The sequence below is a fragment of the Pteronotus mesoamericanus genome, unplaced genomic scaffold, assembly GCF_021234165.1.
Source record: "Pteronotus mesoamericanus isolate MK-2021 breed Mesoamerican mustached bat unplaced genomic scaffold, CSHL_Meso_final scaffold_21, whole genome shotgun sequence".
In the NCBI taxonomy this organism is placed as follows: Eukaryota; Metazoa; Chordata; class Mammalia; order Chiroptera; family Mormoopidae; genus Pteronotus; species Pteronotus mesoamericanus.
The window spans coordinates 16412606-16438357 of record NW_026555310.1 but is presented as its reverse complement, the minus strand read 5'-3'; the positions used below and the strand labels follow the sequence as shown (position 1 = coordinate 16438357).

At 38.1% G+C, this 25752-nt stretch overlaps 1 protein-coding gene across 1 annotated transcript in view; it reads left to right on the top strand.

The window, feature by feature from the left end:
- FAR2 (fatty acyl-CoA reductase 2) overlaps positions 1-25752 on the top strand; it is a 119365-nt gene that overhangs the window by 83897 nt on the left and 9716 nt on the right. The window contains exons 3-8 of the mRNA XM_054591291.1: positions 5352-5527; positions 7505-7684; positions 16702-16879; positions 18214-18258; positions 23222-23340; positions 23989-24056. Of these exons, the coding sequence (XP_054447266.1) occupies positions 5352-5527; positions 7505-7684; positions 16702-16879; positions 18214-18258; positions 23222-23340; positions 23989-24056 (766 nt within the window). The remainder of the gene's footprint in view (positions 1-5351; positions 5528-7504; positions 7685-16701; positions 16880-18213; positions 18259-23221; positions 23341-23988; positions 24057-25752) is intronic.

Sequence of the window (25752 nt, the reverse complement as noted above, 5' to 3'; positions counted from 1 at the left end):
ATATTTGACAAAGGGGGCAGAAGCATAAAATGGAGTAAAAATAACCTCTCCAACAAATGATGTAGGGAAAGCTGGACAGCTACATGCAAAAAAGTGAAACTCGATCACTAACTTACACCATACACAAAAATAAACTCAAGATGGATAAAAGACTTAAATATGAGGTGCGACACCATAAAAGTCCTAGAGGAGAACATAGGCAGAAATATCTCAGATATTCCATACTGCCATATGTTCACCAATATGTCCCCTAGAGTGAGGGGCATAAAGGAAAGAATAAACAAATAGGACTTCATCAAAATAAGAAGCTTCTCCATGACTAAAGAATATATCAGCAAAATGGAAAGGGAACCAACTCTATGGGAAAATATATTTGCTAATGATACGTCAGACTAGAGATTAATCTCCAAAATACGTAAAGAACTCACATGACTCCACTCCAGGAATACAAACAATCCAATTAAAAATGGGCAAAGGACCTGAACAGACACTTCTCAAAGAAGGACATACAGAGGGCCCAGAGACATATGAAAGGATGTTCAGCATCACTAGCCATCAGAGAGATGCAAATTAAAACCACAATGAGATACCACTTCACACCAGTCAGAATGGTCATCATAAACAAATAAATAAATAATGGGTGCTGGCAAGGTTGTGGAGAAAAGGGAACCCATGTACACTGTTGGGAATGCAGACTGGTGCAGCCACTGTGGAAAACAGTTTGAGATTTCCTCAAAAAAAATAAAAATGGAACTGCCTTTTGACCCAGTAATCCCACTGCTGGGATTATACCCTAAGAATCTCAAAACAGCAATTCAAAAGAACCTATGCATGCCAGTGTTCATAGCAGCACAATTTACAATAGCCAAGTGTTGGAAGCAACCTAAGGACCCCTCAGAAAATGAGGGGATCAAAAAACTATGTTACATTTACACAACGGAATACTATGCAGCCAAAAGAAAGAAGAAGCCCCTACCCTTCGCAACAGCATGGACGGAACTGGGGAGCATTATGCTGAGTGCAATAAGCCAGGCAGTGAAAGACAAATGCCATATGATCTCACGTGTAAGTGGAACCTAACCAACAAAAGAAACGAGCAAGCAAAATGTAACTAGTGACATTAAAATAAAGAACAAACTGACCGTAACCCGAGAGGAGGGGGGAGAGAATTAACGGGAGAAAAAAGGGAAAGGGCCATCAAAGAACATGTATAAAGACCCATGGACAAAGCCAAAGTGGGGAAGGATTGAGGGTGTGAGGTGGGGGGTGGGTGGGGCAGGGGAAAGTGGTGGAAGGAAAGTGGAGACAACTGTACTTGAACAATAAAAACCAGAAAAAGTAAAAGTCCTGAATTGGTAAAATAAATAAAAAAACAGGTGTATAATTATCCATGGGAAAAAAATAAAAATAAATTTATACATTTCTCCCAGCCTCCAGCCCCCACCTCTGGCAATAATCACCAATCTGTTCTTTGTATTATCAGCTTTTTTTAAAGATTATGCATATAAGAGAGATTATATAGTAGTTGTCTTTCTCTGTGTCACTTATTTTACTAGCTTAATGTCCTTGAGGTCCACCCATGTTGTCAAAAATGGCAAAATTTCATTCTTTTTTATGGCAGAATTGTATACGTATTTATACATAATTTTTTTATCCATTCATTGATCAATGGACATGTAGGTTGTTTCCATATCATGACTTTTGTAAGTAATGCTGCAATGAACAGAAGGGTGCATATATCATTGTGAGTTAGTGCTTTTGTTTTCTTTAGATAAATACCCAGAAGTGGAGCTGATGGGTCTTATGAGAGTTTTGTTTTTAATTTTTTGAGGAAATTCCATGTTTTTCATAGTGGCTAAACCAATTTACATTCCTACCAACAGTACACAGTGTTCTCTTTTCTCCACATCCTCCCCATCACTTTTTATTTCTAATCTTTGTGATGATAGCCATTCAAACAGGTGTGAGGTGATATCTCATTATAGTTTTAATTTGCATTTCCTTAATGATTAATGATATTGAACATTGTTTCATGTGTCTGTTGGCCATCTGTATAGTATCTTTGGAAAAGTGTCAGATTTTTTTTTTTTTTTTTTTTTTTTTTGCTATTGAGTTGTGTATATAACTTTATATATTTTGGATATTAGCCCCTTTTCAGATAGATTATTGCAAATATTTTCTCTCATTCAATAGGTTGTCTTATCATTTTTGTTGGTTTCTTCTGTTGTGCGGAAGCTTTTTATTATGATGTAATCCCACTTATTTTTTTTGTTGTTGCTTTTGCTTTTGATTAAAAAAATCATTGCCAAGACCGATGTCAAGGAGATTACCACCTATGTTTTCTTCTAGGAGTTTTATGATTTCAGGTGTTATGTTCAATTTTTTAACCCATTCTGAGCTAATTTTGGAGTATGGAGTCAGATAGTGTTCCAGTTTCATTCCTTTGTATATAGCTGCCCAATTTTCCCAACACCATTTTTAAAAAGACTATCTTTTTTCCTTTGCATATTCTTGGTAACTTACTTGTAAATTATTTGACCATATATGAATGGATTTACTTCCGGGATCTCTGTTGTGTTCCATTGACTTATGTCTGTTTTTATGCCAATGCCATACTGTTTTAATTACTTTAACCTTGTGATATAGTTTAAAACCAGGGAGAACACTGCCTTCAGTTTTGTTCTTTCTTTAGATTGTTTTTGCTGTTCAGGGTAGTTTTTTTTTTCATGGTTCCATACAAATTTTAGGATTAGGTATTCTATTTCTTTGAAAAATGCCATTGGAATTTTGATAGGGATTGTACTGGACCTGTAGATTGCTTTAGGTAATATGGATATTTTAACAATATTGATTATTCCAATCCATGGAATACTTTTTCACTAATTTTTGTCTTCAATTTTGTTCATGGGACCCAGGAATAAACACTTTTTAATATGCATACTAGTGATTCCCATGCAGGTTGATTGATGGATAACCCCCTGAAAAGCACTAACCTGTTGGGTAGCATTTGGCTATTGTATCTAGCACTCTATTTAGGGTGTTTCAGTATTTACAAAGTGTTGTTTTATTTGAAATTATGCACTATTGTTAGATTCAGCAAGTCATATGATGAAGCATTGATTTATTTTGACTAACTGTAATCAATAATTAATTGGATCCAAAAACTCAGACTTTTTAAATTGGACTGTGTTCATTCAAGCATGCCCTCTCGTTTGAATTCACAAATCAATAAATAGAATATAGATTATGGCATTATTTCCTGAAATAGTAATTGTCTCTTATAATAGTAATTCTGTAAATTAGTATGTTGGTTCTGTTCAACATTGCACTGGTTTTCTGAAGGTACAATATGGTATGAAGTATCCTCTACCTTTTAAAGTCACAAAAAGCAAAGGAATAAGAAAATGTATGTGTAGCAACTTACATCACGTGTGAGGAACTCCATTGCTGGATAGGTGGACACTGAAGTTATCTTCCACTTCTTGCTGTCAAGCAGCCAAAAGTCATCACAGGTCAATGTCTAAAACAACACAGAACCTTAAATAGATTTTTTGTATATAAATCTATCATGAAGATTCGATGAGAGAGAGAGCGAGAGAGAGCACCTTGTACAAATTTAGTTATTTAAAAGGGGAAATTGTACAAATTTTAGATTAATTTATCAAAAATATCCAACATATGTTTGTTGTATCATTAGCATGAACTACATGAAGGAAAACATTTGCCTATAAAAAATCATATTTAGAATGCTATGATGCATCAAGATTAGAAGAACTATTAAATATCTTTCTGGAAGAACCAGAATGACCTTTGTTGAGAATGTCCCTCAGACACTTTAATAACCTTATCAGTCCCAAAGATCAAGAAACTACTGAGGATTAACCTAACTTTCGAACATTTTTAGAATTGTAGTAACACCCCATGGAAAAGACTGACCCTACGTTGCAAAGACAGAAGTATATTAATTTCCCTGGCAATATGTGGATTTAGTTTTCTTCTCTGATCACCTTCATAGAATTCCCAGGATGACCTCTGAATATAGTCTTGCCCAATGCAAATGAGACATGATTTCTCTGACTACTTGTTACCCAATAAAAAAGCCTGGGGTGTATTTCTAACAAAGAGAAGCAGCCTGCTATCAAGGATCAAGGAATAGATGAAACATTCTTTTAGGGTTAAAGTGTAGAAGAGAACTTGTCTCTGCTACTGTATTATAGTTAAAACCACAGACTTATGTTCTCTGCTCTTAACCTTTCTAAACATTTAGCCTTACTTTTCTTTACTGTTAACATATCATACCAATATTACAGTAAAATTCCATTTTATCAGAATAGGTTGGAACAGGGATCATTTTATTAAAATTGTATTTCCTGACAGAAGAGAAGGTACCAATTTAATCTAAGAACTTCTGGGTAGAGGTGAAAATAGAGACTTTGATCCCAGTGAATAATTGTAATAAAAGCTAAAGCTGCTGGTGTTCTTTCCTTTTTCCTTTATAAATTAGATTATTTTTTAAAAATCAATTATAATTTCATAAAAAGTACACCAGCTCATGCAATTCTCTTACTAGGCAATAACTGTCATTTATATTAGAAAGAGATGATATAAAATTTGTGTTTGTTTTACCCATTACAAATTTGGTTAATTTGTTTCTCATTATGTTTGTGCTGCCAGGATATCCTATTAATCTGTCCAGTTAAATTGTTTAGAATTTGTGCTCATGAGACTTTGTAAAAACTAATCATCTATAAAAGCTGTGTAAAGGCTGGTAATTTTGCACTGAAAACAATATTTTCCAGCACAAAATGGTATCAATCACCACCTATAAACAAAAAGTTGCCTTATAGGGGGAAAGGAGATGGAGCAGGATATATTTAATTTAGTATCACTCCACTCTACAGGAAAAGTTCAAAATACACTTTTTACTGGCTATTGGAGCTTTTTCAAATGCTTATCAAGCTCTGGGTGGTGTGTCTCAGTGGATTGAACACTAGCCTACGAACCAAAATATTGCTGGTTTGATTCCCAGTCAAGAGACATGCCTGAGTTGCGGGCCAGGTCCCCAGTTGGGGGCATGTTAGAGGCAATCAATGTTTCTCTTGCACATCGATGTTTCCCTCCCTTCCTCTGTCTCAAAAAGTAAATAGCGACTCATTTTTTAAAAAATGCTTATCAAATTAAGAAGAACAGGAATTATACTAAACTGACTTTGAATTGCATGAACTTAACCAAATAGCTCTTGAGTTACATTACAACTAAAACCAGTTTTTGAGAACCAAAATGAGACAAACCAGTGAGAACAAGAAAACGTGATGGTGATCTTTGTATATTGATTTATATTTATGTTTTAGCTGTTTGAAAAAGTCAAAGAAGTTTGTCCGAACGTGCATGAGAAGATCAGAGCTATTTACGCAGACCTCAACCACAATGACCTGGCCATCAGCCAACAGGACCAGCAGGAGCTGCTCTCCTGCACGAACATCGTCTTCCACTGCGCAGCCACCGTCCGCTTCAACGACAGCCTCCGGTAAGTCCCTGCCTCCCACTTATGGCTTGTGTGTATATGTGTGTAAACACACACATGTGTAAGTTTCCTTATGGTTTCTGTTTTGTTTTTTTTAAAGAAGATATTCTCAATGAAAAAAAATGCAAAGGAGTAACACTTCTCCAAAATATTGCATTCCAGAGATAAGCATTTAATATTGTGGAGAACATCCATTCCAATTTTCTTTATGCATCCATAACGAGATTGTTATGTTTAAATTTACAAACAAAGGCATCATGCTGAGAATGCTTCGCAAACAGCTCAATTATATATTTATTTTTCATTAGAAATGAATGTTCTATTATACTGTGTAATGACTACATGAGACTTCATTGTACACATATGTAATATACTCAATCAGTTCTGTATTGGTGGACAGTTTTTAGATTTTTCTAATTTTTCACTTTTATAAACAGCTCTGCAATGAACATCTTTGTGCAAACATGTTTTTTAATACCTTTGTGTGCTTCCATTTGGGTAACTTCCTAGAAATAGAATTGTTAGATATATATCAAATGTGCCCAGATTATGAACAATTTATAGTTTGTCATGTTATGCTAAATTGCTCTCCAAAGATATGGTATCATCAGTTTACACTGTCCCTATGCACATGAATGCTCATTTCTGACACCCACAAAATACGTTATTATAATTCTTTAATTCTCTTTAATGTTGTCAGTATGATCATGGAAATGGCATTGAATGTTTTTATTTCTTTGATAGTCAAAAGGTAAAAATGGTTAAATACTGATTGGCATCTTATTATTCTGTGAATTGTCTGTCCATGGTTTTTGCCTATTTTTCTTTTGGTAACCTTTTTTCCTATAAATATTAAGACCTTGAAAGATTTAGCAATTCTTTGTTTGTTTTTTTTTTAAGTAAGGCTCCAAATATTTTAACAGTTTATCATCTGTTATCAAACTTGTTTTTATTTTTTATGAAATTATTTTAAAATTCTTCTAGTATTTTTATTGTTTTATTTTCACATTTCAGTCTTTGACCCATTTAAAATTTATTTATCTATAAACAAGGAGGAATAGTCGGGAAAATTCTATAAAAAGAAGAATGATGTAGGTGTGAATGTAGCATAAGCTTTTTTATTAATTCCTAACAGATGATTATTCCTGAAACAACATTTATTAAATGATTTGTTTTTACTCTTTATTTCAAAGGAAATATAGTAAATTCCCATTCTAACTCTTTATTTAGTTTCATTAATTAGGCTTTCTCTTTCAACATCATAGTACTTTAATTACTGTAATTTTATTTTATTAGGTGAGTATACATACGTTATTCTTTTTAAGTAGGATTTTCTCGACAATTCTCACCTGCTTATACTTCCTGATTAAACTTACAATAATTTTACCGTTTTTAAAAAGGTTAGAAATTTGATTGGGATTACATTGAATATGTAGATTCATTTAGAAAAACTTTAACATATTTAAAACATTGGTTCTTCCTATCAAAGAACAATATATGTCTTTCCGTTTATTCATTTTCTTTGTCATGACCCTTAATGAAGTTTTATCATTTTTTAACATAGAGTCCATTAATTTGATATATTTTTAAATATTGGATTCTAAATGTGTGCCTTTCTTCCATTGTTTTCTCTAATTGTTGTTTCTATACAAGAAAGCTAGTGATTTTTTTACATAACTTTTATAAATGGACTCCTTACCGAACTGCCATACTGCCTATCCCAGATTTCATTTTCGCTGCTTCTGTTTGTTTTCCAGGTATACAATTATATAATCTGACACTGGGCTTGTGACCGCCTTTCAACATTTATAACTGTTAATTTTATTTTCCTAATTACAAGGCTGAAACTTCAGAGAAATGTTAGGTTATAGTAGTGCTTGCAGACACGCTCGATCCTGATTTTAAGAGCAGCGCTCATACCTTTTCCCCATGAAGCCTGATACAGGCTAGCTGTGTTTCCTTCTGCTTAATTTTCTCCAGACATGCCGTGCAGCTTAATGTTATCGCCACCCAGAAGCTCTTGCTCATGGCCAGTCAGATGCCAAAGCTCGAGGCCTTTGTACATATCTCTACTGCCTTTTCAAATTGTAACCTGAAGCACATTGACGAAGTTATCTATCCATGTCCCGTGGAGCCAAAAAAAATCATTGATTCCATGGAGTAAGTTGGGTCAAACGAGGGGGGTAGGGGTGGGCCAATTGTTGTTCTCTTTGATTGTTGGTGATCGTTCATTAATGAGGTAACAGCATGAAACACCCTTGAAACAAAGTGCTAGTTTAGGATTGAATACTGTACTTGGGGACAGTTTACATAGAAGAGGTTCCTCAATTCAACTCAGCATTGTCACTGAAGGAAATTGACCGTATGATATAAAAATTCAGAAGACAGGTTTTGGAGTCAGACTGACAAAGGTGCAACATTAGGCTCTGCAACTTACTAGCTGTGTGACACTGAGCAAGTTCCCTGGCCTCACTGGCTCCAGTTCCTTCATTTGTGCAACGAGGCTAGTAATAGTGCCCATCTTATAGTTGTGATGATAAATTGATAAACACAAGCAATTATCGCAGTGTTAGCGGTGCTTAACAGCAGATAATCAAAAGGTTAGTAAGGAAAAACTAATAGAGGACAGGAATTCCTCCCAAATTTTGCAGAAGGAGTCAGTCTCTTGACCTCTTTGGCCAAGATATACATTCCTTACTTTCCTATTGTGCAGGAGAAATAATGTCTAGCGTTTTATTTCTTCTTGCCAACCAACAGAAACCACTTTATCCTTAGGACATGACCTCAGTCTCACAGTAAGTATGTTTCTGTTTTCTGCTTCTTTGTTCTTTTGCTCCATTTACTAAGTTTACCTTTCTCATTTGTTATTTTTTTTAACTCTGCATAAAAAGCAGCATAGCAGAAAAAATAGACTATTTCACACTGAATTTGTCAGATTGTCATTTCATAAAATACTGCATTTCCACTTAAGATATATTCTTTAAAATGACGCTTTAGCTAAATCAAGAATTCAGTCCCCTCAGGGCAAATATTTTTATCTCATATACTTTGAGAATAGATATTTTTACCTGTCATTAAAAATATCCAGGACAAAGAAGACTGAAAGTCATTTTAAAGACCTGGAGGTTACTTAAAGTTGCTAATAAATCATGCTTTGCCTAATTGGGGAAAAGAAACCTCTCAGAGTCCAGAGTCTGTCAGGATAGGCAGAGAAAAGATACCGTGATGCCCAAAGGCAGGGCAGAAAGTCGATGTCCAGCACCTCAGAGCACGTCCAGGGTGGAACTGATCTGTCAGTGAGCTGCCTGCCTCCCTGGAGGGCTGGGTCTTGGTAAATAAGGTGCTGACGTATTGATAGGCCCAGGAAAGGGGCAGCCCTCCTCTGGTTCCAGACCCTGGCCCTGAGATTCCACAGGCTCAGCCCACCACTTGCACCCAGCAGGTTATAGCCCAGTTTGAGTGGGCACAGAAGTCCTGAGAGTGCACCCGAAAAAAGAGGTGGGAAATGAACATTCAGTTCACCCGTGGCGAGAGGGATCTCCAGGTTCTTCATACAATTTCCTGCCTCCCAAACTGTGTCCAGACACTCAACACCCTTACACTGCAAAGAAGAATAAACTCACCTTCCAGAGGAGGTCTAGACTTATTCTCCTGTGTTCAGCGTTTCCCACACTCCACCACTAATGTCAACCGATAAAGGCAGCTGATTGCTACATGATTTATGATCTGTCATTGACACTTGTCTAAAATTTATGTTTATGTCATGTACTGTTCCCCAAAGAGAATGATTATTTAAGTAAATATGCAGCCAAACAGAACTAGGAATGAAATTATATTTTATCTCAGCAGAATACATTTTGAATGCAATTAAGGAGCTTAGGTATTTTTTACAACAGGGGAAAATTTATTAACTCATAATTTTATGTTCAGGACCGCCCGTCCAGATGCTACTCTCAGCCCTCCCCTCACATTTGTGCTACAATCACGCTGAAGGGGTTACTCCTCTTTCTCTTACCGCCTGCTTTGGTGTATTGTAGTTCTGTTCCTGAAGATGACTTTGCCTCTGCCTCAGATTGTCAAAGCTCCCCCCAGAATCCCTCAGGCTTAGTACCCAGTGCTCGTTCTAAATATCTGGGTGCTTATTTGTGTTTTCCATTAGACAATAAGCTTCTCAAGGGAAGGGAAGGTGCCTGGCTCCTTCTTGCTCTCCAGTGCCAGCAGACAGTAGGGACTCAAATATTTGCTGAATGGATGAAAACTTTTTGAGGGCATTAGATGATCGCCGTGCAGACTCTTTTGGCTGGGGGTGGGTGATGTTTGTTTGTTTATGTGAGTTTGTTTGTTTTTGACAAAGCAAGAATAGATGACAGAATTCATAGTATGTTGTTATTCTGGGATGTAAAAAACCTATAAGGTCCTGACTGGTATAGCTCAGTGGTTTGGGTGTCATCCTGCACACCTTTGTTGTCCTGCAAACTGAAAGATCACCAGTTCAATTCCCAGGCAGGGCACATGCCTGGGATGAGGGCCAGGTCCCCAGTTAGGGGTGTGTGAGAGGCAACCGGTTGATGTTTCTCTTGCACATCGATGTTTCTCTCCCTCTTTCTTCTTCCCTTCCCCTTTCTCTAAAAATAAATAAATAAACTATTTAAATAAAATAAAATACCTATAAGCTCACATCTTATCTCTGTTTCCAGATGCTCATTTTTTCCTCTTAAACTTCAAATAAAACATAGATGTTAAACTTTTGAATAACCAACTGCATCAATGTTCATGACTGTTTCAACAACCTCTATATCCGATGAAACTTTTTTGAAGTTCAAGAATAACAAATACCATTAAAGTTATTCTGAATAAATATTAATTTACCTAATTTAGTTACTTTGTTTTAAAATATAGTTATTCTCTGATTTCTTCTCTATTTTGTAATGGACCTAAGGTTAAAATAATTATTTCCCAAGATTTTTAGGTTTTCATTTCCTTAAAAATGTTTATAAAAAGTAACCACCTAGCATCTTGTAGCTGTTCTTATTCTTAGTATCGCAGTGGTCCTCATTAAAAAAAAAAAAAAAAAAAAAAAAAGAACCAGGAATTAGACAACAAAATGATCTTAAAGCTGTACTCTGGGCTTTGTGATCTCATGACAGTCACCTACATAAGTATATTAATTGACTGGATGTGGGGAATCCTCCACAATGTATATGTATACCAAATCATCACAGTGTACACTTTAAATATTTCACAATTTTATTTGTCAATTATACCATAGTAAAGCTGAAAAATATAATAATACAAAAAGAAACTCACCCATGAAACACTAAAACAAACCTTTCTTTTCCCAGAAAACCAGTTTAATGGGAATTCCAATTCTGGGAAATTAAAGAGGATTTGCACTTTTTGCCAGAAACCTTCCCAGTTACACAGGCCCAAGTGATCCTGCTCAGTGCCGTTAACAAAGGGAGTGGGACTGTGGGCTTAACCCTGACACCCACCGTCCCCGCCCCATCCTTTCCAGCGCACAGCTCAGCACCTCCGCTTAATTGGCATGACAAGCATGGCCATTAACCAGTGTCATGCAACTGGGTTTCCTGGCTCTTAGACCTGCAGTTGTCCCACACCTCATCCCAACCACCACAGTCAGGTTATCATGTAATGTGTCACCTTCCTACTTGTGTCTGCCTTTATAGTTCTGGCTTCTACCTCATCGGTGGTATTTACCTTTAGAAACTCATGTGCATAAATGGATCAGAGATTGCCAGTGAAATTCCATTTTTTTCAGAATAACAGCTTAAGTATGTTTTTTTTTTTTTTAAATGCACATAACTGACTGGGAAAGACTGGGCTCTGGGGCTGGTGCTTCCCATGTTTTCCAGGCCAAGGTCTCCTCTCTTGGGGGAGCTGGTGAAGGAGACAATGGCTTTGAGCCTGTATAAAAGCCTGAAATAACAAGAGTTAGGAACTAGAAAAATAGGTCCATACATATTTACTGCTTTATTTAACATACTTAAATCAATTTAGTAAAGTTGCAGTAAAGAGGAAAGGATGGCTATGTTGAGTAATTATTGTAAGCAAGGATACTTTCTGACACTTTTAATTCCTTAACATGACATTGTAGGGTTGATAGTACTACTATCGCTGCACTAAGAAAGGGACAATCGCATAGGGAGGCTAAGTCACTCGTCAGAAGCCTCTCAGCCAGTAAGTCAGAGACACAATTTTCCTCCACAGCCACATAATTCTGGCTACAGGGACGTAGTCTTCCCAGTATACCCACAGGCTTGGCAGAGCCAGAGATGAAAAAGGTGCTTTCTTAAGATATAGACTGTGTTTTCAAGGAGCTCACCATCACACATGAACAGAGCAGAGGAGATTACATATGGTCTGTGGTGGAAGAGATGGTACATAGTACATCTGATGGAATTGGAGGGAGTAGAAAAACTACAAAGGCAGGCATAGGAGATGGACTTGGAAGAACAGATGAGACCAAGGCACATGTGAGGCAGAGCGACTGGAACAGGCAACCCTGGGACATGTTTGATACCGATGTAAGTCCATTTTGGCAGCACATATGCTATGTGCAGGGATCAAGCTGGAGAGGGAGGCTGGGGCCATATCCTGGAGCTTTTGAGTACGCTGCAGAGGACTGCCCTTAACTCTAGGTGGCGGGGACCCATTGAGGTAGGGCTGTGTGTGTGTGTGCATGTGTGTGATAGTTGTTTTATTTTGATTTATTTAAGCAAAGACTTGGATGGAAATAAGCAGGAACATTAATTTGGTCCTTCTGGGAAAGGGATGTAGGTGGACTTGAGGAGCGGCCTGAGGCAGGCAGGCCCGCTACCTGAGAGGGAGTCATGGAGAGGAGTGGGGCGTGGCCACAGATGCAGAACACCCGTGTGTTCTGGGAGAAAAAATACAATAAGACACGGCTAATGCTTTGCCTATGGGTCTTACACATGTTTAATTAGCTATCAGATTAGAATATGCAAATTGCCACAGTTTACATTTCTAAATAGTACCCAGAATTTAATTTCTTTAAAGCTTCATTCTGTTGAAGCTTTTACTCAAAGAAGCAATGCCTTTTTGAGACCTAATCCCAATTTATGCAAATTGTAATAACTTAAATTTGTGAAGTGGGGCTCTTTTAAATTAGCGATCCCCCGATTTGCCTGGCACAAGAATCACCACGTTACTAGGGGTTATCACCACTAAAGTTTGAATTAGCTGTCCCAAGAGGGAACCTCAGAATCATCCGGGAATCTGGATGTTTGTCAGAGGCTTCACGCAAGTCTTAGAGCAGGCAAGCTTGGGAAAAAATGTTTCAAGGGCTTTCTTGTATAGCAGTTTTCATTTGCAGTAGGGTTCCTTCGTATTCCAATAATCGGTGCAGCATCTTTCTCCAACTCTCTGCACCCTTCTCTTGTCTTTTAACTTCTAGATGCTTTAATTCAATAAAAGTCCCTCATATTTGTACCTGCTAAAAATCACACTTTTGAAGCTCCCAGAAGGCACAGCTAATCTGCCATGTGACAAAGAAAAGGTGTTTCTTGATCAAACACAGCACACGTAGCGGTCAGCTCTGGCGGGTGGGCTGAGGGTGGAGGGCGAGATGCCGGGGAGATGACAGCCACCAGCAGCCCCAGCCCCCAGTGCGGCCCTTTGGGAGCGAAGAAAGGAGGCCAAGTGTGGGAAGGCAGTTTTGCCTTGGTGCTGAAGATCATGTTGTGCTCACAAAGAAAGCTTACCTACGCTTGGGACCAAAAGGCTGATTTTCGCATTTGTGCTTTCATTCTTGAGACTGTATTATCTCAAGATGGCATCTAAGTAGCTGACACAAAATTGAAAATTCTCTGTATTTGTAATATTACTAGGCTTTAACTACTAATCAGAGCGGAGTTAGAGTGTTTCTTAAACAAACTGAATAATTTTCATGTTGTCAGGCTATTGGAGGCCAGGATAAATGCGCAATAAAAGTTTGGAGGAAAATACTGAAGCCCATTCAACACAAGGATTAGACTCAGATATAAATACCCTCCTTCTCCCCAACAAAAGTTTAAATTGACTCTGAAGCCAATGCTGACAAACCAAAGTTGGTTAACATATATTGGCTTTTAGCTTTCCCCCACCACTAAGTGGATACATTCACTTTCAATTTTGATTCCTTCTCTGCAAAGACATCCACGCCCTTTCTTCCTTTCCCACAGTCTCCCTACAGCCTCACCTCCTTCTAAAGCCACCCATTCCTGCCTGTCACTGGCCAGCTCAGCTTCCAAAAACCTTATACACAGCATAAATTGGCCAATCAAGACCATCATGTGGGAGAACACCCATTTACTGAATTAAATTAGCTGGTTCCTGGGGGCAGGAATGTGATTGGACACAGAGATAAAAACCCAATCCATTCTCTCTGGACGCATTGAAAAGTGAGGCAACGGACACATGAGCAAGAACATATGGCATGGTAATCGCAATAATCAAGGGAAGAACATAATTCAGATGAGAGAAGGAGAGAGCAGACGTTACCATGAAGCAGTGTGTCCAGTGCTTTCTCTCCAGAAAGTTTTCCTGATACACCCATCTGCTTGCCCTGCTTACTGAATAAGAAAATTAAGAGAAAAAAAATATTCCTCAGGCTGTCTCATTTAGTAAATATGTAAATAATAAAGTTATAAATGATATTAAGAGATTGATTCGATAAGTTCCAAACCAAAAAGTAATACTTAGAGGAAATTGTGGGTGTATATATGCACACACACATATTGTTTTCTGAAATCTTTAATAGCCTTTTGCTTCTTTTGAATCAATTTAAGTAGTTTAGAATTTGGGGCCCATGCGTTCAAAACATCCTCTTAAGTACACCAAAAGGCGTTTGTTCGTTTCAGAAATGTACTTTGGTTTCTGTGGTGTCTGTATCCATGCTAACTTACTGTTTTAAAAACAAACTAGAAAAAAATCACTGCAGCAAGTCAAACTTTGGTAAAGAAGAGCATGAACTGATGACTCATCTTAAAAAGAGCACCACCCAACCAGTAGATGCGTGTCCTCGTTACACTCACCTCTGCGAACGCAGCACGTGGCTGAGACAGACAGGCCCTGCTCTGTTTGGCTGCATTAGGAAAAATATTGTAAAAGCCACTACTGCCTCTGTAGATATATGTTCCTTGGTGATTTTACCAAAAATAAGAATGCCTTAGGTTGATTGGCTTATTTTGTTTTATCAAAAAGCTTCAAGTGCAGTTGTGAATATTTTGGTCTGTCTACATGATAAACTAAAACTTTAGAACAGATGTAATTATTGCCATTTTTCACTAGTAAAAATGGGGGAAACAAGATGATGATACAGCTACATACAGGTGTCACTAGGAAGGCTAGAGGCAGGCCAGTACAAAACACTGCGACTTCTTGAGCATTTGTGTTCTTAGAAACCTATGAACCCAACGTTTTCTGAGAAGCAAACTCACCCAACTTGGTAAAGCCTCTAAGTTACCTCTTCAGTGTAGACCAGCACCTGTACAACAACTGGGACCAGCCGTGTGACGTACAATCCTAGTGCATTTCTGGGGTCTGCTGTTTTCTTAAAATTTTATTCTTTGCAAACTTAATAAAATTAGGTGGCATTTCCATCAAATAGGTGAATTGTATGTTATGTGAATTACACCTCAATAAATCTGTAAAAAAAAAGGAATTAGACTATAGATCTTCTGACCCAGTTTTTGTAACCTGTATGTTTTTGCAGGGAAAGAAAATGTTCTTAGGTTATTTAATCCACTTTTGACTCACAAACAAGATGAGCAAAAGATAACATTATTATAAAGATGGAGAGCTGTCTGCATTATCCCACGCTCTCTCGCAGCCCTCAGGAGGCCAAGTAATTGGAGTACCTATTTTCCTAAGTATTTGGAGTTGTTTTTAATTCTAGGAACTTCTCAGACTTTCCCTATTCATTTTAAGTTAAAAGACATTTGAGTATCTAGAAAACACTCAGCACCAGTAGCAGCGAAGAGAAAAACCAAACATTGTAGACAATACTGATGTTTCACTCCAGTAGGAAATGAGAGTTATTAAAATTGAGAATTGTGTTTCTGAACAAGTCTTGGGATAAACACATCTTAAATGCTCAACAATTTGAAATGGGAGCAAAGTGGTAACAGCTATGATTTTTCTACAGTCAAAACAGTATGATTAAGCTCAGTTCTGTAAGATGGGAATAAATGTATCAAATCACACTAACATTTTTTTGTAGCCTAATTTTTAAAAACTAAATTATATCAAAAGTCTGACCAAATAGATCTTCCAGCTAAGAGAAACATTAAATATTTAATTGACAATAATTTTATTGCTCTCTTCAAGAATTGCAGATAGACTTTGAGATTATCAAAATGGTTCTGACAACTTTAAAACAATTAGGCTGTTGTCATGGTAACTCAGTTGTTTATTTTACATGTTTTCTTGTAAGTAGAAGTATTCAGTAATCACTGCTTCAGAGTACCATAATCACTCCACTTGACAGGCTATTAATAGTTTTTAGAGCACTTTAGAATTATCTCAAAATCTCTAGAAGTTATTACTAAGTTATTAGCACAGACTCTAAACAAACCTTCAAAATACATTTCATAGATTTGCTAAAACAGATTATAAGTCTGCCAAAAGTAGTTGCTTTTATTTGTTGAGGCATTGAGTGGCATTTTAAAAATTAAAAGCTGAAGTCTACAAGATCAGTGTCTAGGTTTTGGCTGGACAACATGCATGAGTGGGCTGCCACAGACACACCTTGAACGAGAGAGCTTTGCAACTCCATGAGTGCACCCAGCATGCCCCTGGGCTCACGATTGGCGCTCCCAAATATGTTTGATGGATATGCACTTTCGAACCTGTTAGAGAGGAAGTAATTGAAGATAGAGATTATATGTAATCAAGTCGTAGGCTGCACAGCTGTTCGGCCTATCTAGGCGGGAGAAGGTAGGAGTTAGCTGGTAAGGCGGGGCTTGGCTGTGGAGAGCAAAGAGCTCACACAGGATTTGACAATGTACACACTCAGCCTCGGTATCCTGTGACTCTTCTGACTGTCAGAACTCAAGCTAGAAAGTGGAAGTTTTACTTGATTGTGTCTCACAGTGTCATTTTTGGTTTATTGTCTAACATATGTTGCTAGAGTTCTTTTTCTCTCTGACTGCCTTCAGGTGGTTAGACGACTCCATTATTGATGAGATCACACCCAAGCTGATCCATGACTGGCCCAATACTTACACGTACAGCAAGGCCTTGGGAGAGATGGTGGTGCAGCAGGAGAGCGGGAACCTGAACATCGCCATCGTGAGGCCCTCCATCGTGGGAGCAACCTGGCAGGAGCCCTTCCCAGTAAGGCACTCACGCGATCCCTTGCTCCACTTCCGAGCCTGCGTCCTTCTAGCCCAATTACTTTCTGCGCATTCTCATACTCTCTCTCTCTCTCTCTCTCTCTCTCTCTCTCTCTCTTTCGATGTATAGCTGAGTGTAGTAAATCAAACACAAACCCATTTTAACTGAGCAAAATTTCTCATTTGGTTCGGGAATTACTCAGCGTGAGGCCCCTCCAGGATTTACACTGACTGCTCTGGAAGTTGGGCGAAGCTCTCAGATTAGCTTCTCATTAACTCTAGTCTTAAAGTTTCCATGGGAGATACTGTCATTTCTTGCTTTTCTCACTAAAGGTTAAATATACCAGGATGTTCTTGATGGCAAAATTGGTGGTATTACAACAGCCTGGATAAACAAGAATCACAAAGCTCACAGAAGGTTCTCAGTTTAGAAATAGTAACTTTTAACCTCTATATGCTGCTCTACCCTTTTGAAAGCACTTTGGATTGCAGTATCTTCTTTGAAGCAATTCTGAGAAGTTTTAGGGCCGTTTAAATTCGAGCTCCACCCCATAATGACATTGCCAGTTTTGAGTTGTCTCATTTGTAAAACTGGGCTGTTTTACCAGATCCACCCACTTTGGAGAGGGGACCGAATGAGACAATGTATGGGGAGTGCTGAGCCGTGCCTAGTCCCCAGTAAAAGGCTCAACAGAAGCCCTTCCTCTCCTCCTCTCTTCTGTCTCCTCTCCCACTTGACACATGCATTTCAACTTTTACAGATAAAGAAACAGACACAATAAGGTCAGCTGACTTGCTGAGGGCTGAGGAGACAAACTCAAAGAAGACATTTTCCTCCAACTGCCCCTAACCATAATCTTCTCTATAACACTTCTAAGCAAGCTAATATAAATACATCAATTGATAGCATGGATGGTATGACTGTTAAAATTCTCAAGAAATTGGTAATTCCTACAAATTATGTTTGAAATGTGCCCCTGGGGAGATAAAATCAGTTCCCAGATGGAGGGAAGTGATGGTTGATGAATTGGTTAGCAGATTGTGATAGTAATACAAAGTCCAATTTAGCCCCAAAGATGCCATTAAAACAATTTGAAGCTCTCCATAACTCCTGCTGGCAGAATATTCATTCTTGCACAAATAAAATGCAGAAAATAGGCAGTGATTTGCCATTGACCTTTGTTTGTGATGTGAGATCTACTAAATCAGACAGTTATATATAGGCTTGGATCTCAGGGCTTCTGTTCGAAATGTATTAAGATTAGACTGCAGTTGTTCCAAAGGTATTAAAATATTCTGACATGTATGACCGATAGAGATCTTCTTTTTTTTTAGGGTTGGGTTGATAACATAAATGGACCCAGTGGGCTCATTATTGCGGTATGTATAATGACGTGGAAATAATTCTTTGAGATATGGTGGAGAGATAGTAACTAACAACAGCGTAGTGTTGGCTTAGCTTCATTGATCCAAAACCATAAATGTTACTTTATTAACTGCAACTGAAGCATCTTATCTCAGTTTGGCTGACCGAAAAATAGAGGCAGGATGAAATTACTATGATTTTTGGATTTTATTTTCAGGAAAACTAATGTGTTGTGATATCAATTACCAGTTAGGAATTTGTTTTTGGAAAGCCTTTGAGCATTGAGGACCATGTCTGTAGTTCCCTTTCATCCCACTAGATGGGGGTGTTTCCTCCTTTTTGTTGTTCATTAATAGCTTGAATTAAAGAAGCAAACTGGGGATATGATAAAAAATCATATTCACAATAATCATTAAAATCTCGATTATAAAATGCATACAAGAACTTGTGTGTGTGGATATAGGTCATATAAATGTATAAAATACATTAATAACCAGTTCTTAATAAATATAAGAAAGAGAACTACCAATGGAGCAAACATTTCAAATTAAAAACTGGCAAATAGCCCTGGCTGGTGTGGCTCAGTGGATGGAGTGCCAGCCTGTGAACCAAAGGGTTGCCAGTTCGATTCCCAGTCCGGGCACATGCCTGGGTTGCAGGCCAGGTCTCCAGCAGGGGACGCACAAGAGACAATCACACATTGATGTTTCTCTCCCTCTCTCCTTCCTTTCCCCACTTTCTGAAAATAAATAAATAAAATTGAAAAATACAATAGAGACTTTTCAGTAATAATCCTCTCACCTACAAGGACAAGTGTCAATGGTTCCTTTAGGTCAGCAGGTCTTTGTGAATGTCTTCCTGCAGCAGAAACTGAGCCAGTCTGAGCTGAGCTGCTTCACAGTTCATGTTAAAGCATTCAAGGACCAGAACCGCAACTCTGTTCTTTAGAACAATGAATAGCAATTCAATTCTCTGAGTTTAAATCTTACAAACCTCATCTTCAGACCCTGCCTCTGTTGTCAGAGCTAGGTCAATATGAGCTAAGATACAAATATAAGACAGTGAATTATGACTACTTGTCAAAAACAGTGATAATGAAGTTTCTTATTTCTTTTATTTTCCAGCAGTTTCTAGCTTCTCTTTTTTTGTTCTCTACCTGCCTTCCTCTTTAAGGCTTAGTTAGGATGAACATTTGGTAACTTAGAACCTCACTATTCTAACATGACCCTAGAGTATATTTCATTACATTCTTTACAAAACTGCACATTTATTCAAGTTACCTAAAATTTTCCAGTCCACTCTCCATATGCCTAAGTGTGCTCACCATTGTTTTAGTGCTCCTGCATATGTCTCACCAGGAGATTACAAGAATCCAAGCTTTAAATTTACACTTTGAGGAGGAGGGAAGGAGACAAAGAGGGAGAGAAACGTCAATTAGTTGCCTCTACTATGCTGCCCGACTGGGGACAGAACCTGCAACTCAGTTTCAAAGGTGGGGACACAGAAGACCAAAGTTTTTCACTTGGACTCCAGACCTCTGGGCAAGATGGAGGTGTAGGTAAACATGACTCGCCTCCCTGAACAACCACAACAAAAATTACAACAAAACTACAAAACAACTATCACCCAGAATTACCAGAAAATTGAGCTGTAAGGAAGTCCAATAACCAAGGAATTAAAGAAGTCCCATTCATTCAGTTGGGTAGGAGGGGCAGAGATGAGAAGATGCAGAGACACGGAGCCAGCAGTCCCACACTCACCTGCTGTGAATAAAAAATGGGAGGGCTATCTCAGGAATGAGGGATCCCAGCCCTACACCAGGCCTCCCAGCCCAGTGTTCCAGTGCCAGGGAGAGAAGTCCCCATAACTCCTGGCTGTAAAAACCAGTGGGGGAAATTCCATACTGTTTTCCACAGTGGCTGCACCAGTCTGCATTCCCACCAACAGTGCACTAGTGTTCCCCCTTTTCTGCCTTTTGACCCTGCAATTCCACTGCTGCATTACCCTAAGAATCCTGAAACACTAATGCAAAAGAACCTCTGCACCCCAATGTTCACAGCAGCACAATTTACAATAGCCAAGTGCTGGAAGCAACCTAAGTGCCCATCAGTAAATGAGTAGATAAAAAAACTATGGTGCATTTACACAATGGAATACTACGCAGCAGAAAGAAAGAAGGAACTCCTACCCTTGGAGACAACATGGGCGAATTTGGACAGCATTATGCTAAGCAAATAAGCCAGGAAGTGAAAGACAAATATCATATGATCTCACCTATAAGTGTAATCTAATCAAGAAAACAAACAAGCAAACAAAATATAACCAGAGATACTGAAATAAAGAACAAACTGACAGTAACCGGGGAGGAGGGGTGGATAATGGAGGGGAAAGGGGGAAGGTTCATCCAAGAACAACATGTAGAAAGGGCGCATGGACAAAGCCAAAGTGGAGTAGGATCGAGGTTGGGAGGTGAGGATGAGTGGGGTGGGGAGGGAGTAGTAGTTGGGGGAAAATGGAGACAACTGTACTTAAGCAGCAATAGAAAAACAAACAAACCCAGTGGGGGTTGTGGCAGCAGAAGAAACTGCAGGATTCTCAGGTGTATCCTCTTTAAGGGTCTGTGATGAACTTAGGACTCACACAGACTCACTCCCTCTGGGCTCCAGCACTGGGGCAGCAGCTGGAAGGGCACCGGTGGCAAACGGGGAGAAGCTAAAGTGTCTGGCATCAGGCTGAGTGCTGGGGGACAGCTTCCTCCCAGACAAAACTCCAGAGGCCTGGCAGTGGTCATTGTCCCTTTTCTGAGCCCTCCCTCACAAGGAGCCACAGAATGGCGGCACCATATCTGAGACTTCATCAACCTGGTTCACATGGGTTATCCTTCCCAGGCAATTACCTAATGCTCCACTCCACTCAACTTAAGGGCACTCTTTTCTACAACAGACCACACTACTAAGACAGGCGGTCAAAGCAGCTGTACCTAAATCATAGAAACAAATAGGCTGCCAAATTATGGCTCAAATGAAAGAACAGAACAAAACTCCAGAAAAAACACTAAACAAAATGGAGATGAGCAATCTGTCAGATGCAAAGTTCTGAACACTGGTTATTAGGATGCTCAAGGAACTCGTTGGATACTTCAACAGAATGAAAAAGACCCAGGAAGAAATACAGGTTAAACTAAGTGAAATAAAGAAAAATTTACAGGGAATCAACAGTAGAGTGGATGAAGCCAAGAATCAGATAAATGGTTTGGAACACAAGGAAGAAAAGATTCAATCAAAATAGCAAGAAGAAAAAAGAATTAAAAAAAAAAATTAGGATGAGGTAAGGAGTCTCTGGGACAACTTCAAACATACCAACATCTGAATTGTGGGATGCTAGAAGAAGAGAAAGAGCAAGAAATTAGAAATCTATTTGAAAAAAATAATGAAAGAAAACCCACCTAATTTGGTCAATGTAATAGACATACAAGCCCAGTAAGCACAGAGAGTCCCAAAGAAGATGGACCCAAAGAAGACCACACTAAGACAGATCATAACTTAAATGCCAAAGATTAAAAATAGAGGATCTGAAAAGCAGCAAGAGAAAAGCAGAAGAGTAAATTCATAACTATCAACAATAGAATCTAAAAAACAAACTCAGCAAGCAAACAGAATAGGAACAGAATCATAGACATAGAGATCATTTGGATGGTTACCAATTGGGAGGGAAAGAGGAGAATGGAGGAAAAGGTTCGGGAATTAAGAAGTACAAATTGGTAGGTACAAAATAGACAGGGAGATGTTAAGAACAATATAGGCAACAGAGTAGCCATTAAACATATACATGACCCATGGACATGAACTAAGCGACGGGATGGCTGGAGAGAATGGGGGGTGCTGGATGGAGTGAGGGTAAGGGGGAAAATTGGGACAATTGTAATAGCATAATCAATAAAATATATTTACAAAATTAAAAAATAAAATTTTCCAAACTGGTGTCTTCTGTCCAAAAGAATCAGTTACAAGAATACAGAAATTAGGAACATAAAGTGTTAACAACCACTGAAAATCAATGTTGGAAATATGCAGGGTGTAAATAATCAATTCCTTCATAAAATAAACAAAGCTTTTTACTTATTCACTGGCTTATTTATTGGCATTACTTATTTATTAACATGAATAATTCCCAATTATTGCATCTATACAACATTGGTGATCTGTGAGGTGAACTCAGTTACCATATTAAAAGTAAATCATGGTGGCCTTTTCCCAGGGAATAACAAAGTTGTTGCTGAATAGTAGAATTTTATTAATTTTTAAAAAGAGTTTACTTACTTGTTTTTTGGAGAAGCGGGGAAGGAAAGGAGACAGAGGGAGAGAAGCATCTGTTGGTTGTCCTTGGTACACTCCCTGATCTGGGGCCAAAGCCGCAACCCAGCCATGCACCCTGAGAAGGGACTGAACCAGCGACCTTTCACTTTGCAGGATGACACCCAGAGAGCTGAACCACACCAGTCAGGGCAGAATTTTTATTAATTAAAAACAATAAATACTTCTTAAATTTTTAGTGTCTGCTATTGCTTATAAGTTAGTAAGCACTAGCAGAAAACAGCAAAATTTAAGTAGTCCACTAATAGAGGATTAATGGGAAATTTGGAAAACCTTAATTATTGAAGTGTCTTTTGAATTAATTTTTAAGCTGTGGAAAAACTATTCTTGGTGTTTGTTAATTAATTAAGTAGATTACCTCTCACAAATTTGAAAGATTTCATTCCCTAAAGGAACCTAAGGACCACGCACTAGGGGGTCATGGGAATGTTGGCAATTTGGGATGTACATGGCTGGAAAGCTGGGCAGTTGGAGAGATGGCAGCCTTTGTACAGTAACCTAGTACGGGGCGAATTGATGCTAGCTGCCGTAACTAAGCATCAGCATTAGCCCCCGCTGGCACCTAAGATCTGGTTCAATATTCCATGTTCTTCTTCCCATGCAGACCGGGAAAGGCTTCCTCCGGGCCCTGAGAGCTGCTCCAATGGCTGTGGCAGATCTGATTCCAGTCGATACAGTCGTCAATCTCACCTTGGCTGTAGGATGGTACACAGCAGTTCACAGGTGTGGATGCTAAGCTGGCTTTCAAAGATTTGATGTTAAGGAGGGTAAATATATGAGGCTTATTTTCAAAATATATGCATTTTATTGTAGGAGATCCCAAATGTGAGAAGGTATCTGTTTCAATAATTTACATAGTTCCAAATATGCCATCATATATGCATTGAGTTATTTTACTAGCACTGCTTAGTGCTTCATTGATCGTAAAATAACAAACTCTTTAAATGAACCATAAAAATCATTGATAACTAAAATAATAAATTAAATTGGATTTTTTTCTTATTTGATGTCAGACATTTAGATGTTTTCCAAACCAGCAGGGCCTTGCTGAATTTAGGAAAAAAACACTTAGCCTATATTTTTGCCCAGTAAACGTGTTCCTAAATTAGAAATATGATAGGCTTTCTCATCATAACACCTCCATTTGCTCCACATCTATGTCAGCCTATTTGAGATCTCACACACACACACATACACATACACACACACTCTTTTCCTAGACCCAAAGAAAGAACAAAAAATCGAAGGCTGCCTAGGTTGCCTTACTCGAGAATTATTGAAACAACCATGTCTAAATATTATTTTCCCTTATCTTTCTTTCATTAGTTCTCCATTTTGTTGTATTTATCTAAATTTTACTTTATTTTCCAGACCTAAATCAATATTAATCTACCACTGTACATCTAGTAACGTTAATCCCTGTCACTGGGGCAAAATGGGTAAGTGCCATAGCGACGTAACTACTATGTCTACCACAGAAAAAAAGAATTAGACAAAGTGTGCCATGGAGTTTAGAGTGGGAAAAAACACAAAAAATAAGTAAAGAGATAAAATATTTACAATTTGTAGATGTACCAAAGAGGGGTCAGTGGGAACATCTGCATGATTGTAAGCAATAAGGGGTCCGATGGCTATAGAGAGCTTTAAAAATAAGTAAAATCAAGTGGAAGTCAGTGAGTATGAGCGATGTCAGTGACAAAACACCGCTCCCGCTGCGGCCACCACGCCCATGCACACTCCACCTGCCCCATTGCTAATAGATACATGTGACTTGACCAAATAGATACAGAAAAGTCCAATAATATAAACTTCTGTTACTGGGTCAGTAATATTCTTATTAGTTGTGCAGTTAGCCATAAAAGTAACCTTGAAGTTATCTTGTTGAAGTAATCCTGCACAGAATAGAAAAAGCTAACCAATCTTATACTCCTTCATCAGTTTAGGAGTTGATTTTCTTGTTGATATCTGAAACTTTAGATCATCTAGCAATTTTTTCAGGTAGCAGGTGTAGAAAAAAAATCAAATGGACTCAATGCGTTAGAATTTGACTTCCAATTGAGAACATTCAGCTGTGCTATTCTATTTGCAGTTATTACCTCAGTGAAAATTAAATGAAATTCTCTAGCAGCAAAGTTCTTTAGAATATATATCTGGTTATTTAGATTATGTATCTAAATAATTCTGAAAACATTTGGAAATAAAAATAAATCTCCTGCCCTGGCTGGTGTGACTCAGTGGATTGAGCACTGGACTGCAAAGCAAAGGGTCACTAGTTCTTTTCCCAGTCAGGGCACATGCCTGGGTTGTGGGCCAGGTCCCCAATGCAGGGGTGCGTGAGATGCTTCCTCACAGCTCACGCCCATAACCACACCTTGATGTTTCTCTCTCTCTCTCTCTCCCTCCCTTCCCCTCTCTCTGAAAATAAATAAAATCTTTTAAATAAATAAATCTCCTCTACCTCAGTAACAGAATTAAGATATCACTCATAAATAAAGGCATTAATAGATACAAACAAAGTATTTTAAGCTTTTAAATAAAAAGATGCTAGATGTAAATTTTATTTCTGATATTCAAACTAGTCTTCTATCATGCTAAAAATTCTTCCTACCTGTTTTAAGGAATTATAGAATCTCATAATTGAAAGTGATTTTAAAAATAATCTTGGCAGTGTGTCTTATTTTGCAAATGAGACTCAGAGAGAGTAAATGTTCTATTTCAAATTCAGATGGGGAATTGATGCCTGAAATAGGAGACAGGTTTCTTGCTTCCCTTGAATTTGCTCTACCCACCCCACTGACGATTTTTAAAGGTGAATATGAATTCCTCCAGGAGGAAAAGAGTCCAGATTCCCAGGTCAGATGATCCTTTTAAACAGAACAATAATTATATTACCAAAATAACAGATGTTTCATCATAACTGAATAATGAACTTAGACATATTCTCTGAAAGTTCTCCATAGATAAAATCAAAATTGAATACAAATGAATATCTTTGGAAAAGAATTATTGAATTTCAAATTTGCATTTAAAGTTTTTAATGAGTTTTTCCCTAAGCAATAATTACAAAAAGAAAAAATATTATGAAAAAGACTCTGGAGATAAGAGTGGACAACTGAGTCTGCTGTCTTCCCAGAG